Here is a 19,127-nt window from a genome sequence, read left to right on the forward strand (position 1 = left end):
CTGATGGAGGTCTGTATAGATGGATTAATAGAACAAGTCCCACACACAGCTAGAAGCCCAATATTTTTTCAGAGGTAGATGCAGAAAAAAATATATTCAGTTTGCAACCTGATGGAGGTCTGTATAGATGGATTAATAGAACAAGTCCCACACACAGCTAGAAGCCCAATATTTTTTCAGAGGTAGATGCAGAAAAAAATATATTCAGTTTGCAACCTGATGGAGGTCTGTATAGATGGATTAATAGAACAAGTCCCACACACAGCTAGAAGCCCAATATTTTTTCAGAGGTAGATGCAGAAAAAAATATATTCAGTTTGCAACCTGATGGAGGTCAGTATAGATGGACTAATACAACAAGTCCCACACACAGCTAGAAGCCCAATATTTTTTCAGAGGTAGATGCAGAAAAAAATATATTCAGTTTGCAACCTGATGGAGGTCAGTATAGATGGACTAATAGAATGATGCTATGCCCAAAAGATTTTACTTCACTAGGTGCAGTAAAAAAATTGGTATTCTATACACAGGTGGTATATCTTGCAACACAGATAGGCTACTCCACTGACTAACACACTCTGCAATAGGCCAAAAAGGATTAGCTTTGCTAGATTCAGCCAAATGCTGTGAAAAAAACTTGCACAGCACTGGCACAGACCTGCCTGGCAAAAACTGATAGGAACTGATGTAACCTAGTCCTGAAAAGGACTCCAATTACAATTAGTCTTTACTCCCACAATCTATCTATTTAAGAGCACAGACCTGCCTGATAAAAGTCGTAGGAAATGCTGTAACCTAGTCCTTAAAAGGACTGCAATCACAACTATTCCCTACTCCCAAGCTATCTGTAGATTTGTGCGAAAATTGGCTTGAAATTAACAAGGTATAGCGCACACAGCAACAGCGGTGCCGTCTAACACGCAGCTGCAGCAGTGAGAAAATGGTGGCGACGCGGAAAATGGCTTGGTCTTATAGGGCAAGGACATGTGACATACACTGCCAATGACACATGCCCTTGCTTGTGTGAAAAAAAGCACTTCGCTCCGTGTGTGCGCTGCTGATAGGCTGAAAGACTGCATCTCCCCACTGCAAATGCGGGAAAGAGAAAAAAAAATGGAGATCTTCATTGTTCCTGCAGAGATCCATCCCCTGCCCCTCCCCCCACCCCGCTGTACACTCAAACTGCGTATTAACATTAATTTTCAGCATTACTGAGAAAAAATCCAGTTATGATTTTGGTGCACGAACAGTTATCGAACATAACCTCGAACAGCCGAATTTTTCTCAAATTGTTCGTGTTCGTCGAACGGCTCGAACACCGCCCAAAACAGCTCGAATTTGAGATTGGCGAACAGTTCGAGTAGAACAACGCTCATCTCTAGACCTAACCTCTGGGACTTCAAGGATAAGTGTAGAATGTAGGATATCTCCTTAAGGCAGTTTGACCTGTGGTGAATATAGGTGGCTTTCTTTTTAGAAGGGGTAATCTAATTCCCTAATATTACCTATGATTCTTGGTAAAAGGCAGGTGAAGGTACATGATAAGGTAAAATATGCTACATAGTACAATTATATTATTCGTAGTCATCTTACATTACACTCTCCATTGTATTCACTTTGTTAGAAGCAGATGTCTATTAGAGGGCTCTAAGGAAACCAGAATTTAATAAGTGCATCTGCTCCTCCATTATTCAGTTCTCTATTAGGTCAAGAAGTAATGAAGATTTAAGTACTATGGAAAAAACATTTTAAGACCATACAATATAATTGCAACACAGGACTTGGATTCATTGATTTCCAAGGAGTTCCATACACAACAGTCAGCTATTGGCAGAACGATGGTTCCGCCGGCAGCCATGTCTCCCAACTCTTCCATACACAGGAGTGCTCAATCTGCCAATCGCTCCTATGTTCTCTATAAGAGAGTCGCTTCTAGACTCTTCTGGCAACTCTTATGCCGCCAAGAAAGAAAGGATAAGAAGTCCAAAATTTGACCTGTCAGATCCTTATTCACATTTTTTACTGCTCATGTTTCACACCAAGTATTTTGTTGAATGAACTCTCCAGGTTATTATGGTCATGTAAATACCTAACATGTTCAGGATTTTTTTGTTATAAGTATGTAATAAACTGTATTTTATATACAGTCATGGCAGAAAGTGTTGGAACCCTTGAAATTGTTTCAGAAAATGAAGTACCGTATTACTCCCAGAAAATTACTGCAACATGTTTTGTTATACACATGTTTATTTTCTTTGTGTGTATTGGAACAACATAAACACAGAGAAAAAAAAGGCAAATTGGACATAATTTCACATTAAAGCCCAAAAATGGGCTGGACAAAATTGTTGGCATCTTCAATTTAATATTTGGTTGCACACCCTTTGGAATAAATAACTGCAATCAATCGCTTCTTATAACCATCAACCGCTTCTTACAACTGTAACTGGAATTTTGGACCACTCTTCTTTAGAAAACTGCTCCAGGTCTCTCATATTTGAAGGGTGCCTTCTCCCAAGAGCAATTTTAAGATCTCCACACAAGTGTTCAATGGGATTTCGATGAGGACCCACTGCTAGCCACTTCAGAACTCTCCAGCGCTTTGTTTCCATCCATTTCTGGGTGGTTCTTGAACTATTTTTGGGGTCATTGTCTTGCTGGAAGACCCATGACCTAGGAAGCAAACCCAGATTTCTGACACTGGGCATTACATTGTGACCCAAAATCCTTTGGTAATCCTTTCATCTTTCATGATGACTTGCACACAGTCAAGGCACTCAATGCCAGAAGCAGCAAAACAACCCCAAAACATCTTTGAACTTCCACCATATTTGACTGTATGTACTGTGCTCTTTTCTTTGTAAGTCTCATTCCTTTTTCGGTTAACATTAGAATGATGTGCTTTATCAAAAAACTCTGTCTTGGTCTCATCTGTCCACAAGAGGCTTTCCCAGAAGGATTTTGGCTTACTCACTCACATACATTTTGACAAACTGCAGTCTAGATTTTTTATGTCTTTGTGTCAGCAGTAGGGTCCTACCGGGTCTCCTGCTGCAGCGTTTCATTTAATTCATATGTCCATGGATAGTTCGAGCTGACACTAATGGAACCTGAGCCTGCTTGAATTTCCTTGGAACTTGATTGGGGCTGCTTTTCCACCATCCGGACTATCCTAACTTGCAACCTTTCAGCATTTTTTCTCTGCTGTCCACATACAGGGAGATTAGATACAGTGCCATGGGTTGTAAACGTCTTGATTATGCTGCGCACAGTGGACAAAGGAACATCAAGATCTCTGGAGATGGACCTGTAACCTTAAGATTGTTGATATTTTTCAACAATTTTGGTTCGGAAGTCCTCAGACAGTTCTCTTCTGCCCTTTCTGTTCTCCATGGTAAGTGTGGCACACACAGACACACAATGCAAAGATTGAGTCAACTTTTCCCCTTTTTATCTGGCTTCAGGTGTGTTTTCATATTGCCCACACCTTTTACTTGCCACGGATCAGTTTCAACGAGCATCACATGCTTGAAACAAAATTGTTTACCCACAATTTTGGAAAGGTGCCAAGAATTTTGTCCGGACCATTTTTGGGGTTTTGTGCGAAATTATGTCAAATTTGCCCTTTTTTCTTCGGCTTTTTTTGAGTTGTTTCAATCCTTTCACAAAGAAAATAAACATATGTATATCAAAACATGTGTAATTGCAAAAATTTTCTGGGAGAAATACATCCTTTTCTGGAGCAATTACAAGGGTGCCAAAACTTTCGGCCATGACTGTATATTAAAACAAAAATCTATATATATTTTTGTCATAGGCACTTTTTTATTATTACAGATGTTTTACATATATTTTTATTTTTTACATAATTTGTTCCCCAAGAGATCATAAAAGAACATTTTTTTTATTATTGTTAAATTTTTCCCACTGAAACCATCCATTGTAGCCCCAGTTATAGTGCAAAACAGCTCCCTGCTGTGCCAAGTTTCACTGGAAAAGCTGATCTGGATCTGCTAGGACCTAGCAGCTGTGCTATGCTGACAGAGACCTGGCAATCGTATGATCATGATCAATAGGTCCTACAGAAGGATCGGCAATGCCGATGTTTCTGTGTGCTGCATAGCGTTCACTGAGTGCTATTTATCTGGCAAAGAAGCAAACAGAAGTGGTAATAAACTGTTTATATCTTCTCCACAGGGTATCTGGTGAATTTGATAGCTAAGAACCAGACCTGCTCTTGCTAGATTGCAAGAGCAGGAGCTTTAACCCCATGCAGTACATTTACAATGGAAAGGAGTAAAAACCCAGGCCTCGCCTTCAGGGGCGCTCATAGTGACAGCCCTCATAGCCACTATGGAATCCCAAATTTGGTGGGAACTGGTGCCAGAGCCACCCCCAACCGGCGTCTGAATTCAGATACCATTGAATATAATGGTGTAGGAGAGGGCCGATAATTATCTCCTTCGTTAATTCAGCCTGTGCATCTGAGGCTCAACCACACATTGCACAGACCAGAGCAACACGCCAGGGAAATACGGCTAAGTGAGTTTGTCATGTAATCCACAGAGGCGACACCGGGGAGATCACACAATATCTCACCATTGTCGTCACTCTGTCAGGGATTTCGTCAGGGATCCGCGAGCACACGGTCCCCACTACTCCCTATGTACAGTCATGGCCAAAAGTATTGAGAATGAGACAAATAGTAATTTTTCCAAAGTTTACTGCTTCATTTTTTGTAATGGCAATTTGCATATACTCCTGAATGTCAAAGAGTGATCAGCTTAACAGCAATTACTGTACTTGCAAAGTCAATATTTGCCCAGAAAATGAACTTTAACCCCCAAAACATATTTCAACATCATTGCAGTCCTGCCTTAAAAGGAGCAGCTAACATCGTTTTAGTGACTGATCCATTAACACAGGTGTGGGTGTTGATGAGGACAGGGCTGGCAATCAGTCATGATTAAGTAAGAATGACATCACTGGACACTTTAAAAGGAGGCTGGTTCTTGGTATCATTGTTTCTCTTCAGTTAACCATGGTTATCTCTAAAGAAACACGTGCAGCCATCATTGCACTGCACAAAAATGGCCTAACAGGGAAGAGTATCGCAGCTACAAAGATTGCACCTCAGTCAACAATCTATCGCATCATCAAGAACTTCAAGGAGAGAGCTTCCATTGTTGTCAAAAAGGCTCCAGGGCGCCCAAGAAAGACCAGCAAGCGCCAGGACCGTATCTTAAAACTGTTTCAGCTGCGGGATCGGACTACCAGCAGTGCCGAGCTTGCTCAGGAATGGCAGCAGGCTGGTGTGAGTGCTTCTGCACGCACTGTGAGGCGGAGACTCTTTGAGCAAGGGCTGGTTTCAAGGAGGGCAGCAAAGAAGCCACTTCTCTCCAGAAAAAAACATCAGGGACCGACTGATATCCTGCAAAAGGTACAGGGAGTGGACTGCTGAGGACTGGGGCAAAATCATTTTCTCTGATGAATCCCCTTTTCGATTGTTTGGGACATCTAGAAAACAGCTTATTCGGAGAAGAAGAGGTGAGCGCTACCACCAGTCTTGTCTCATGCCAACTGTAAAGCATCCTAAAACCATTCATGTGTGGGGTTGCTTCTCAGCCAAGGGAATCGGCTCACTCACAGTCTTGCCTAAAAGCACAGCCATGAATAAAGAATGGTACCAGAATGTCCTCCAAGAGCAACTTCTCCAAACCGTCCAAGAGCAGTTTGGCACCCAACAATGCCTTTTCCAGCATGATGGAGCACCTTGCCATAAAGCAAAGGTGATAACTAAATGGCTCATGGAACAAAACATAGAGATTTTGGGTCCATGGCCTGGAAACTCCCCAGATCTTAATCCCATTGAGAACTTGTGGTCAATCATCAAGAGACGGGTGGACAAACAAAAATCAACAAATTCTGGCAAAATGCAAGCTTTGATTATGCAAGAATGGACTGCTATCAGTCAGGATTTGGTCCAAAAGTTGATTGAGAGCATGCCAGGGAGAATTACAGAGGTCTTGAAGAAGAAGGGGCAACACTGCAAATATTGACTTGCTGCATTAACTTATTCTAACTGTCAATATAACCTATTGGTACTCATAATATGATTGCAATTATATTTCTGTATGTGATATAAACATCAGACAAACACTAATAAAAACCAGAGGCCAGCAGATCATGTGAAAATATAATTTTGGTGTCATTCTCAAAACTTTTGGCCATGATTGTAGGTATCGGCAAGCGACCATTGAGGGTATGGCGTCACACCTCTGGATTCCAACGCGTGGAATATGTGTTTACACCCTCCGTACGGTCACTGTCAGCTTCACGACAGCCCAATTATTAATATTATTCGCTGCCACCACCGGCCGAGTTTGAAATATAATACAGGCCTGGCCGGACCCCTGCGTTCTGGTAGAGTATGGCTTCGGGGGAGGGAAGGATTACAGCACAAAAGAAACAGAACTATTAAATTTTATATTTAATCCAAAAGGGAGGCAGTGTTTAGGAAAAATATATACAAGGATTTTATGAAGGAGACATTTACAATACATAAGCAGTTACATAAAATAATAAGGATTAAAGAAGAAACTTACTCTATACAGATCGCAGGGACGAATCAGCATAGGTGGAGGAGGGGCTCCCCAATTTGATTTGAGTGTTATCAAACGCGATCCGTTGTTTATAGTATCTATACCCCCCGGCAAAGAACATTGATCAATCTTCCGTTGGCTCTCTTATGCCGAAGGGGAAGATCGGCCCAGATACCCCTGTGATGACATCATGTGGGCTCGGGCTCCACCCTTCATGTTTGTATTAAAAACCTGTTTTTTGGGATAACTTATCGCTCGGTGATCGCAGAAGCCCGCAAATGACGCCATCTTTTCCGTTATGATTTTACCTTCATTTAGAGACCACACATGGCGCAGTTTCGATCCGTTATTCTGGTGCTTTTGCACTACAGCTCCACGGAGGGGTTTACAGCGACAGAAAAATATTCCTATCGTTTCCTAGCTGACCCTGTTCCTAAAAATATGGGTCCCATTAGTGTCAGAATTATGGAACTTCAGTTATTCTACATTTCGTCTCGTGGCCGGCCAGACTGGGAATCTCTATTAAATTTCCTTTGATGCCCTGGGAATGAAATTTCAATAGTTATCTGTGAATTGTCGCAAGTCTGCGTCTAATTGTCCCCTGCTTCTGCCAGGGAGAAAGCTGCTCGCATTTTAATTGGTTTTGGTAATACCTCTTGGCTGCCAGCGTTTGTGCTGAGATTTACATGGAGACAGCTCTTGTACTGACAAATGGTCGATTGCTAGCTCTTGTCTTGTGACAAAGGGGGATAAGGGAGGGGTGAAGAGGGGCTTGGGAGAAATGGCTAATATTCTCTTAATATCTCCCTGACATTAATATCTCCCTGACAGAGTTGTTTTTGTGTATTCTTATTTTGTCAGTCATTACTTGTAAAGGCTGTGTGGGCCTCATAGTGTGTATATGGAGCTGTGGGGGCTACCTTACTATATATAGAACAAACTAGAGAAAAAAACTTCGAATAAGGATCCACAAAATTATTGAAATAAAGACAAATTTTATTAATACATAATCAGATATCAAAAAAGGAAAGGGAATGAATCCATGATTACAGGGAACAGGAATCGAATAAAATGACACAAAAGACATATTACAAATTGACAGGGGCACGAACCAGGAACATTGGTATCAAAAAGTGCAAGCGCTTTGGGGGACTGCAGGGGCTATAGGTAAATAGTCATCATTGTTGAAATGAATGTATACACATATATCACCTTCATATACATACATAGGTAGTAATATGAGTAGCCATCATTATTCCACTGAATGTATATACATATATCACTTTTATCACACCTATGCAAGCAATAGCAGGTATATCAAAAAAGTACTACTTTTGAATCCCCCAAAGTGCATATGCGCAGTAAAACATAATGAACTACCAAAGGAGAAGCAAACATATAATAAATTTATAAACCGTCATGTATATCGCATGATCACTTACTCCTGAATGTATAGTGTTCCTTGCTCGCGCTCACCCCGACGCGCGTTTCAGCACAACTGCCTTCGTCACCCCCTGACGAACATTATATATTTGCTTCTCCTTTGGTAGTTCATTATGTTTTACTGCGCATATGCACTTTGGGGGATTCAAAAGTAGTACTTTTTTTATATACCTGCTATTGCTTACATAGGTGTGATAAAAGTGATATATGTATATACATTCAGTGGAATAATGATGGCTACTCATATTACTACCTATGTATGTATATGAAGGTGATATATGTGTATACATTCATTTCAACAATGATGGCTATTTACCTATAGCCCCTGCAGTCCCCCAAAGCACTTGCACTTTTTGATACCAATGTTCCTGGTTCGTGGCCCTGTCAATTTGTAACATGTCTTTTGTGTCATTTTATTCGATTCCTGTTCCCTGTAATCATGGATTCATTCCCTTTCCTTTTTTGATATCTGATTATGTATTAATAAAATTTGTCTTTATTTCGATAATTTTGTGGATCCTTATTCAAAGTTTTTTTCTCTAGTTTGTTCTATATTTACTTTACTTCAGTGATCCTATACAAAAATATATATTGGTCTATATTCGGGCAATGATGTTGTATTCATCTATGATCATTTCTACCCGGACATTTTTCTCTATCTTTATACTTACTATATATAGGGTTTATAAAACATTAAAATTTGCTGGATGTGTTGCCTCATGCTCCATATTTGTTTATTGTTGGCGACTGCTGGATTAAGTCAATAGTTGTGCATTCCATCTTTCAAATTGCCAGTGCTGCTGCTTTTTCTCTAGATACTGTATATAGGGAGCTGTGGAGGTGTCATAAAGTCATAGGAGTAGCTTAAAGAACAATAATTTATGTAAATGTTATCCGTATTACGGCTCACTGCAAATCATAGGACTATCAATAGAGACAAATCGTCCTGTACAATATAGAAGGGGGAATGCTGGGGGGCCTGAACAGACAATCATTAGAAACATTTATTAATAAAAATGATACAAGCAAGTGGGGAAATGCTAGGGAAATGTACAAAACGGATAAAATGTGAAAAAATACACATCAAGTAGGAGTGCTCATGTATGTAGTGTAAAGATATATCAAATCATTTATATGAGCAATAATACTTCTTATGCATAAATAAATATGCAGTGGACTCCAGGACAACAAGTCACAATTGACATATGCACTTACAAGCCGACAATGACACATATAGCTAAATCCATTGTAAAGTGATCTTGATTACCTGGGGACAAGTGCCAGCCACTGACGAGCCTCCAATCTGTGTGCATCAACCCCGATGCGCGTTTAGGCACAAATCTTTCTCAAGGGGCAGTGAAGTGGCGGGGGAAAGAAGTTTAAAAAGAAGGCACTGGCCAATAGTGGTAAAGAACGTCGCGGAATAATGATGACACCGCCTCAGCCAGAACTAACGCGGGCCGCGATGGGGTGACTATGGCACCCAGCGGCATCTCCCAGTTATGCTCAGCGTCCACCAGGAAGTGACGCATGCAGCACCACGGCAACCAGGATGCTCGGCGGCATTATGTGCCGAATGACATCAGGACCAGGAAGTGATCAGATGTCAGGCAGTACAGCAAGCTGCCAAGAGCCGGCAGGCACACAGGGACCATGATGCGCATGTGTGCAGGTGTAGCAGCGCATCAAAAGTGTGTCTCACGATAAGTATTGGTAAGCAATTACACCTCATATAGATGCCGATACAGGGAATGTAAATACAGAATGTAATGTTCATTACAAGTAACCTATACATTTGACAATGATAATAAAAAACGTTATATACAATGTATACATTTTACAGCAGCATAACTGACTGAAGAAAATGGATTATCAATGCATATCCATTATGTAAGAAATTGCAGATACTACATCCACACCAGCGGTATGGGTAAAGTAGCACAAACCTGGTAAGAATGGGATAATCCTTTGTTTTGGATCCTTCTGCCCTCCTTCCACTGGAAACTTGTCCAATATTTGCATCTGAAACAGAATTAATTCATTAATTAATTGTATTGTATGGTAAAGGACAAGACACACTTATTATGGATAAAAGTCTAATTCATTAAACGTAACCTAAACTTATTAAACACAAGATGTCAAAAGAATATTGTGCTACATACATTTTCTTTCACCTCTGAAAAGAGAAAATTGGATCAAATAATATGTAAGAAACTAAGCGAAACAGACAATTCACCTGAGTATCATATTATAATTTCTACACATAAAGTTAAAAAACATCAAAGTCTTGCCAGTCGTAGAAGAATTCTTTACCATAAAATATATATATATATATATATATATATATATATATATATGTGTGTACAATATTCTAGGTTCTTCAAAGTAGCCACGTTTTGCTTTGATGACTGCTTTGCACACTCTTGGCATTCTCTTGATGAGCTTCAAGAGGTAGTCACCGGAAATGGTCTTCCAACAATCTTGAAGGAGTTTCCAGAGCTGTTTAGCACTTGCTGGCCCTTTTGCCTTCACTCTGCGGTCCAGCTCACCCCAAACCATCTTGATTGGGTTCAGGTCTGGTGACTGTGGAGGCCAGGTCATCTGGCGTAGCACCCCATCACTCTCCTTCTTGGTCAAATAGCCCTTACACAGCCTGGAGGTGTGTTTGGGGTCATTGTCCTGTTGAAAAATAAATGATGGTCCAACTAAACGCAAACCGGATGGAATAGCATGCCGCTGCAAGATGCTGTGGTAGCCATGCTGGTTCAGTATGCCTTCAATTTTGAATAAATCCCCAACAGTGTCACCAGCAAAGCACCCCCACACCATCACACCTCCTCCTCCATGCTTCACGGTGGGAACCAGGCATGTACAGTCCATCCGTTCACCTTTTCTGCGTCGCACAAAGACACGGTGGTTGAACTAAAGATCTCAAATTTGGACTCATCAGAGCAAAGCACAGATTTCCACTGGTCTAATGTCCATTTCTTGTGTTCTTTAGCCCAAACAAGTCTCTTCTGCTTGTTGCCTGTCCCCAGCAGTGGTTTCCTAGCAGCTATATTACCATGAAGGCCTGCTGCACAAAGTCTCCTCTTAACAGTTGTTGAAGAGATGTGTCTGCTGCTAGAACTCTGTATGGCATTGACCTGGTCTCTAATCTGAGCTGCTGTTAACCTGCGATTTCTGAGGCTGGTGACTCGGATAAACTTATCCTCAGAAGCAGAGGTGACTCTTGGTCTTCCTTTCCTGGGGCGGTCCTCATGTGAGCCAGTTTCTTTGTAGCACTTTATGGTTTTTGCAACTGCACTTGGGGACACTTTCAAAGTTTTCCCAATTTTTCAGACTGACTGACCTTCATTTCTTAAAGTAATGATGGCCACTCGTTTTTCTTTACTTAGCTGCTTTTTTCATGCCATAATACAAATTCTAACAGTCTATTCAGTAGGACTATCAGCTGTGTATCCATCAGACTTCTGCACAACACAACTGATGGTCCCAACCCCATTTATAAGGCAAGAAATCCCACTTATTAAACATGACAGGGCACACCTGTGAAGTGAAAACCATTTCCGGTGACTACCTCTTGAAGCTCATCAAGAGAATGCCAAGAGTGTGCAAAGCAGTCATCAAAGCAAAAGGTGGCTACTTTGAAGAACCTAGAATATAAGACATATTTTCAGTTGTTTCACACTTTTTTGTTAAGTATATAATTCCACATGTGTTAATTCATAGTTTTGATGCCTTCAGTGTGAATGTACAATTTTCAAAGTCATGAAAATACAGAAAAATCTTTAAATGAGGTGTGTCCAAACTTTTGGTCTGTACTGTATATATATATATATATATATATATATATATATATATATATATAATTTGAAACTATTTCACAAAAGAAATACAGTAAAAAATGGCAGGATAATAATAAAAATAACAACTGAAACACATCGGAAATGCCACTTGTGAATGAACCTGACAGATCCAGTGGATTAAATAATGCAGCTACAATCCATAACGGTCATTCAAATCATAGAGAAAATTGCCCTAACTCTCGTGGAGCAATATCTAGATAAGTGATGAGAAGTAACACAAAGTGTGAGTATGTACATTGTTCTGTGGTTATTTCTGGTTGCATTTATCCAATGAAATATATATAAAATAAAAATATACTAAGGCATATAAAAATGTCCTAGCAGTTACAAGATATAGTGCCTTGAAAAAGTATTCATACCCTGTTAACCTTTTCACATTTTTTCACGTTACACCCACTGGAAGGTGAAACTATGCCAAAATCTCAAGTCTTTTGCAGCCACTAACAGATTTTCCTCCAGATTTGCCCTGTATTTAGCTCCATCCATCTTCCCATCCACTCTGATCAGCTTCCCTGTGCCTGCTGAAGAAAAGCATCCCCAGAGCATGATGTAGCCACCATGTTTGATGGTGTGAATGGTGTTTTTAGTGTGATGTGCAGTGTTAGTTTTCTGTCACGCATAACATTTTACATTTAGCAAAAAGGTAAATTTAGGAATGAAGATACATTTCATTTAACTTAATGAGTTTATAGGATATCTTGTAAGCAGAAACCAAGGAGTACACTAAGAATGTTCTGAAAAGGCCTCCCCAGTAAATTTAGAATAAATGAGTGCTTGCCACATCACAATTTCAATGAATCATCAGAGAGATTGCTAAGCTCAGCCATTTGAAATGTATAAGCAGTGAGCAGCTGCCAATGTGTTAGTCTACTCCAAAAGCAACAGAGCAAAACCCTGTACTAACCACTACGACAGTTGGTTTGTATTAAGAGTGGGTGGACCACATTCTGAAAGATGCAGAAACACAAAGTCCCGCTTTTCCTGAACGGATAACAGCTGTTTTGTTGATGACATCCCAAAAATTATAACCACACGGTGCTCAGAGTTGAGAGAATAAAAGAGAAATAAATAAAAAATAGAATAAGCAGATCCTAATCTACTGTACTCAGAGTACAGTAAATTAGGAAACTGTAAAGGCGAACTTCTTACACATCTGTGCCAGATCTCTCCATCTGACAAAGTATCACTATTACTGGCTGTGTAAAATATAGTCTTAATCAGCAAGTCTGCTTCCCAAAAGATATTAAGACTTTCTGTTTGCTGAACATTGCCTCTCTCAGATGTCCAAGATTTTCCCCTTCAATTCTGAAAAGAAACCAGACTTCATAACCACAGACAAGGTCCTGAACTTCATCATAATGAAGGTGGAGCAACATCTGGGGCAAAGATGGCTCTGCTATACCAAACATGTTCTTGAATGAGGTTTACAACGGATACACGCAAAATGTGTAAAGCCTGCTATTTTCATGAGTCTTACCATAAAAAGTCTGCCTTACAAACTATTAAGAAACAGGGAAGCCTCCACATCAATAAATTACTCCATTCATAAAACTTTTTAAAGAGTGACTAAACTTTCACATTTTTTAATAATCTTGTCCAGCATGGAAAGTTATACAATTTTTAAACCACTTTATTACAGAATTTGTCTTCATTCCTTTAAATAAATGGCTCCCAAACTCAGTTTACTTGCCAGCCTTTAGCTGCAGTGAATGTACTCATTAGGAGTACAGATGATGGCAGTGATGGGTCAGCACCTGTATCCTCCTCTAGGGGTTGTGCTCATCATACCAGTGTCCTGCAGAAGCTTATCCCCAGAATTGGTGAGACACAGGTGCTGAGCTAACCCTTTAACTGCCATCATCTGTACTCCAAATGAGAACATTCTGATATCAATGCAGTTGAAGGCAGGGAAGAGCAACGTACGTGCAATTATTTTACAGGAATGAAGACAAATCCCTAATAAAGTGATTTGCAAAATTTCACAATTTTCAATGCTGGACAAAATAAAAAGTTAAAATTTAGTCACGCATTCAAATTTTGTAACTTTTTTTTATGAATCAACTAGATTATCGATGTGGAAACTTCCAGATTTCTTAATAGTTTGAAAGCCAGAAGTTTTAAAGTAAGACTAATGAAAAAAGCAGGCTTTCCACATTGTGTGTGTTTAAACAGTTTAAGACCTCATTTAATAATATGTTTGGTAAAGCAGAGCCAATAAAAAATGAATAAAAAATAAAGTTTAGTTACCTTTTTTTGGGGACATTTGCTCCACAAAGAAGGCTTCCTTTATAAATGTATTGTACAATATTATGCTAGGTTGTTACAACCTACTTTGTAATATATGTCTTACAAGATTGTCATCTGGCGTGATTTTTAACGTTATTCCACTCTGAACTTTATGTTAAAAGAAAAAGAATAATTCCATTGCATATAATTAGGTTTAGATGCCTATACACTTTAGTTCTGGGCACTAAAACTACAGCACAAATAGCAATTCCTCACGATCCCTCCAATAATCAAGCAAGATTGGATAAGCATATATCTGTTCTTAATGGAGAGAAGGGAATTTCTTTATATTTATTTCACTCGCTTATATAGCGCCATTAATTCCACATAGTTTTACAGACGTCGTCATCATCGTCCCCACTGAGGCTCACAATCTAAACTCCCTATCAGTATATCTTTGGAGTGTGGGAGGAAACCGGAGAACCCGGAGGAAACCCACGCAAACAAGGGGAGAACATACAAACTCCTTGCAGATGTTTAAGCAGACCTCTGTTGGGGGCTTATCTCCCTTGACAACACAGAAACAGGCATTTTGAAATTAATGATATCTAAAACTGTTTTTCATCCAACATTTGTCTTTAAGGCAGATAACACCATCTTTAGGCTAATGTGTCTAACGATAATGTAGATTACAAGAAGTTGGCATCAATGGACCTAATAATAATAATCATTTTATTTATATAGCACCAACTTATTCCGCAGCACTTTACAATTAAGCGGGGACATGTACAAACAATGAAAACATCACAGAGTAACACAATGCAACAGTTACAGGAGGCGTGAGGGCCCTGCTCGCAAGCTTACAATCTATAAGGAAATAGAGGGACACAATAGGTGAAAAGTGCTTGTTATGTATGGTTCAGCCATCAAAATAACAGGGGTTTTCAAATAAAGGTGCATGAACCGGTAGTCAGCCAGTGTCTGTCTAAGTACAGTTACCAAGTGATATTGGGTGTATAGAGTATGTGGAGACAGATGAATAGGAGGGACCAGATTCTGAGGATAATTTAGAAAGGGCGATCATGGAGAAGTTAGATTAGTGAAGTGAGATGTAAGGTCTGTCTAAAGAGATATGTTTTTAGAGCCGGCTTAAAAATATGGGGGCTAGGTATTAATCAGATTGTCTGGGATAGTGCATGCAAGAAAACTGGCGCAGCACGAGAGAAGTTTTAGAGACGGAAGTGGAAGGTTCGCATCATGGATGATGTTAAGCTTAGATCAGTTGCAAAATGGACAGCACGGGTAGGGTGAAAGACAGATATGAGGGAGATGTATGGTGGTGCAGAACTGTGTAGAGCTTCGTGTGTCAGAGTGATAAGTTTATATTGTACTCTGTAGTGCATGGGTAACTAGTGCAGTAGCTGGCACAGCGTGGAGGTATTGGTGTAGCGACTGGACAAAAATACGACCCTGGTTGCCACATTCAGGATAGATTGGAAAAAGTTTAGTAAGAGGGAGACCAGTTAGTAGAGTTGCAGTAGACCAAACAAGAATGAATAAGAGTGACACTTAGAGTTTCAAAGTTGAGAAAAGGTTGAATTCTGTAGATGTTAAGGACAGGTGACATGAGCAAATGAGTGATTGGATATAGAGAATAAGAAAAGGTAAGAAAGTGAGCATGCTGCTAGGGAGTTATGATTGTATAGATGGCAGGGAGCACCACAAGATGCAGAAATAAACCAATATAAACAAAGGGTGTGCAATGCAAAAAAAAAAGGAGTATGGTCCGCACCTCCAAAAAATCATACATTGGTCTAATGACTCTGGGCAAAAATATATATAATACAACATGAGGTTCTTAGTTTAACATTCTGATCAGACTGTATGAAGCCCACTGCCATGTCAAGGCAAATCTTTTAGTGGGTCCCTAACTTTTACTGTCTTAAAGGAGCGGCATCATGCACTAACCACCACCGCAGCGCCAATGCACAAGCAGTGCGGGTGGCTTGGTGCCTCACAACACCCATGCAGCAAGACTGAGTCCCCATGACTCCAGGCCACGCCGCCCCACAAGCACAAAGTCACAGCAACAATGGCCGCCACACAGCACCAACACCAAATGGAAGGAGCAAAAAAACCTCACCTTCCTCAAGCTCTCATGTGAGAGCAAAAAAGGCTGGACCCCCTTTGCAGACTCCTGCTAATTAAAATCGGCTGTGCCAAATAGGAGGAGTGCTAGTCCAAGAAAAGGGAAAGAATATGCAATGCAAAAAAAGGAGCACCTCCAAAAAATCATACATTTGAGCTAATGCCTCTCGGCAAAAATATATAACACTGAACATGAGGTTCTTAGTTTAACATTCTGATCAGACTGTATGAAGCCCGCTACCACGTCACGGTGAGCCTCTTAGTGGGTTCTAACGGAAGCTGAGGTTTTTTTGCTCCTTCCATTTGGTGTTGGTGCTGTGTGGTGCATTGTCACTGCGATGGTGGTTGGCGCACGACGCCACTTATTTAAGGAAAAAAACGTTAGGAGGTTTGCCGTGACATGGCAGTGGGCTTCATAAAGTCTGATCAGAAAGTTAAACTATGAACCTCATGTTCAGCTTTATATATTTTTGCAGAGAGGCAATAGATCAATGTATGATTTTGGAGGTGCAGTCCATTCTCTTTTTTCAGCGTATTGCATGATCTGTCCTTTTTTTTCGGATGTGCACTCCTCCTATTTGGCACAGGTGATTTTAATTAGCAGGAGACTGCAAAGAGGGTCTAGGCTATTTTGCTCTCATTTGAGAGCTTGGGGAAGGTGATTTATAATGCTCATTTCATGTGGTGTTGGTGCTATATGGCGGCCATTGTTGCTGTGGCTTTGTGCTGGTGGAGCGGCGGGATCTGGAGTCATGGGGACTCAGTCTTGCAGCATGGGTGTTGTGAGGCACCGGGCCAACAGCCTTGCTGGTGCATTGTCGCTGCGACGCAGCTCATGTAAGGCAAAAAACGTTAGGACCCACTAAGAGGTTTGCTGTGACGTGGCAGTGGGCTTTATACAGTCTGATCATACCGTTTTGTTTTTTTGGGAGGTGGGGGGTATTCATTTTGGACAATCTTATGGGATAACTGCCAGGTCCTTGTAGTTTTTGGTCTTTTCTCCTTTGTACGGGGGTGTTCCAATTGTCTTGGGTATTTGCACCGAGGTATAATAACAAGGATTAGGAATAGTGGTACACAGGAATAGGAATATTGGTTTTCCAATGATTTGGGTATCTGCACTGAGTATTATAATAAGGATTAGATACATTGAATTTAATCATTACACCACCAGCCCTATATTGCTTACCTTCCATGGTTATTTTGTCTACTTTAGATCCAGGGGTGTTGAATTACCTTTTTTGATATGTGTTTTTATATGTTTTTATTGCGTATGTCCAATGGTGTTTAATAAAGACATGTTTTTTATACTTAATTAGTGTGTTCATCACTTATATACTGGCCTTTTTTCTCGTTTTTGTACGCCTGGGACATATGGTTGAACCACCCAAGGAAATTGCAATATCGGGTATAGGTACGTTAGCAGAGGGAGGAAGCATGAGAAGTTCAGTTTGGGAGAGATTCAGTTTCAGATAGTGAGGACATCACGTTAGAGACAGCAGACAGACAATCCCTGCTACTTTGTATGGGCGTGATGTCAGGAGAAGTATGTATAATTGGGTGTCATCAGAATATAGATGGTATTGCTCATAGTTTGCCCAGTAGGGGTAGGGCAGTGTAGAGAGAGAAGAGGAGGCAGCCTAGGACTGAACTTATAGGAACCCCGACAGAAAGGGGAAGAGGAGATTAAGAAGAGACTTGATCTATAGCACAATACTTCTAGGTATTGGATTTTGCATATAATGATTAGGATACAATTCTACACCCCAACTGGTTGACTTTTTGGCTGCTATATTACAGCAGAAGTTGGATCCCATTCATACAATTCGGCTGAGAGTTTATAGAATGCTGTGTTAATAGTGAAGATGCACAGCATTAAAAACTGCATGCAAACACTTTCTAGATGCAGTACATGTGCAAATGTTTGCAAAATCTCCTCAATTTGTATTTCACTTTTTTCAGGGCTCTGGGCTTCTGCAGTAAGGCTGTGTGCCCACTATGCGTTTTTCAAGCGTTTCCGCAGCGGCAATTCTGCTGCAGAAACGCTTAAAAACGCTTGGTAGAAGGTCTGCCATGTTCCCCAATGATAAACCGCATGTGCTGTGCACATGCTACGGAAATTTCCGCTGCGGATTATCATTGCGGAAAAATCTGCAGCACTACCAATTATTTTGCGGAATCGCGGCGTTTTCGCCGCCATTGACTTGCATTGGACCGCATGACGTCCGCATCACTACATATGCACATGCGGATATCATGCAGTTCAATGTGTGGATGGTACCCGGGTTTGGAGAAGAGGAGACTCTCCTCCAGACTTGGGTACCATAGTACCTGTAAAAAAAACAATAAAATAAAAAATATACACTGCTCAAAAAAATAAAAGGGAACACGTAAACAACAGAATATAACTCCAAGTAAATCAAACTTCTGTGAAATCAAACTGTCCACTTAGGAAGCAACACTGATTGACAATCAATTTCACATGCTGTTGTGCAAATGGAATAGACAATAGATGGAAATTATTGGCAATTATCAAGACACACTCAATAAAGGAGTGGCTCTGCAGGTGGGGACCATAGACCACATCTCAGTACCAATACTTTCTGGCTGTTGTTTTGGTCACTTTTGAATGTCGTTTGTGCTTTCACACTCGTGGTAGCATGAGATGGACTCTACAACCCACAGAAGTTGCTCAGGTAGTGCAGCTCATCCAGGATGGCACATCAATGCGAGCTGTGGCAAGAAGGTTTGCTGTGTCTGTCAGCGTAGTGTCCAGAGGCTGGAGGTGCTACCAGGAGACAGGCCAGTACACCAGGAGACGTGGAGGGGGCCGTAGGAG

The 19,127-nt window shown here is 40.6% G+C and overlaps 1 protein-coding gene across 2 annotated transcripts in view; it reads right to left on the bottom strand.

Annotated features, from left to right (window-relative positions):
• The window catches only part of SH3PXD2B (SH3 and PX domains 2B), a 248,122-nt gene that overhangs the window by 145,742 nt on the left and 83,253 nt on the right, over positions 1-19,127 (bottom strand). For both annotated transcript variants that reach the window (XM_073651312.1, XM_073651313.1), the window contains exon 3: positions 9,992-10,067. In XM_073651312.1, coding sequence (XP_073507413.1) covers positions 9,992-10,067 — 76 coding nt within the window. The remainder of the gene's footprint in view (positions 1-9,991; positions 10,068-19,127) is intronic.

This window comes from Phyllobates terribilis, unplaced genomic scaffold (genome assembly GCF_046119375.1).
Source record: "Phyllobates terribilis strain yellow unplaced genomic scaffold, ASM4611937v1 Scaffold_11__3_contigs__length_659146591, whole genome shotgun sequence".
In the NCBI taxonomy this organism is placed as follows: Eukaryota; Metazoa; Chordata; class Amphibia; order Anura; family Dendrobatidae; genus Phyllobates; species Phyllobates terribilis.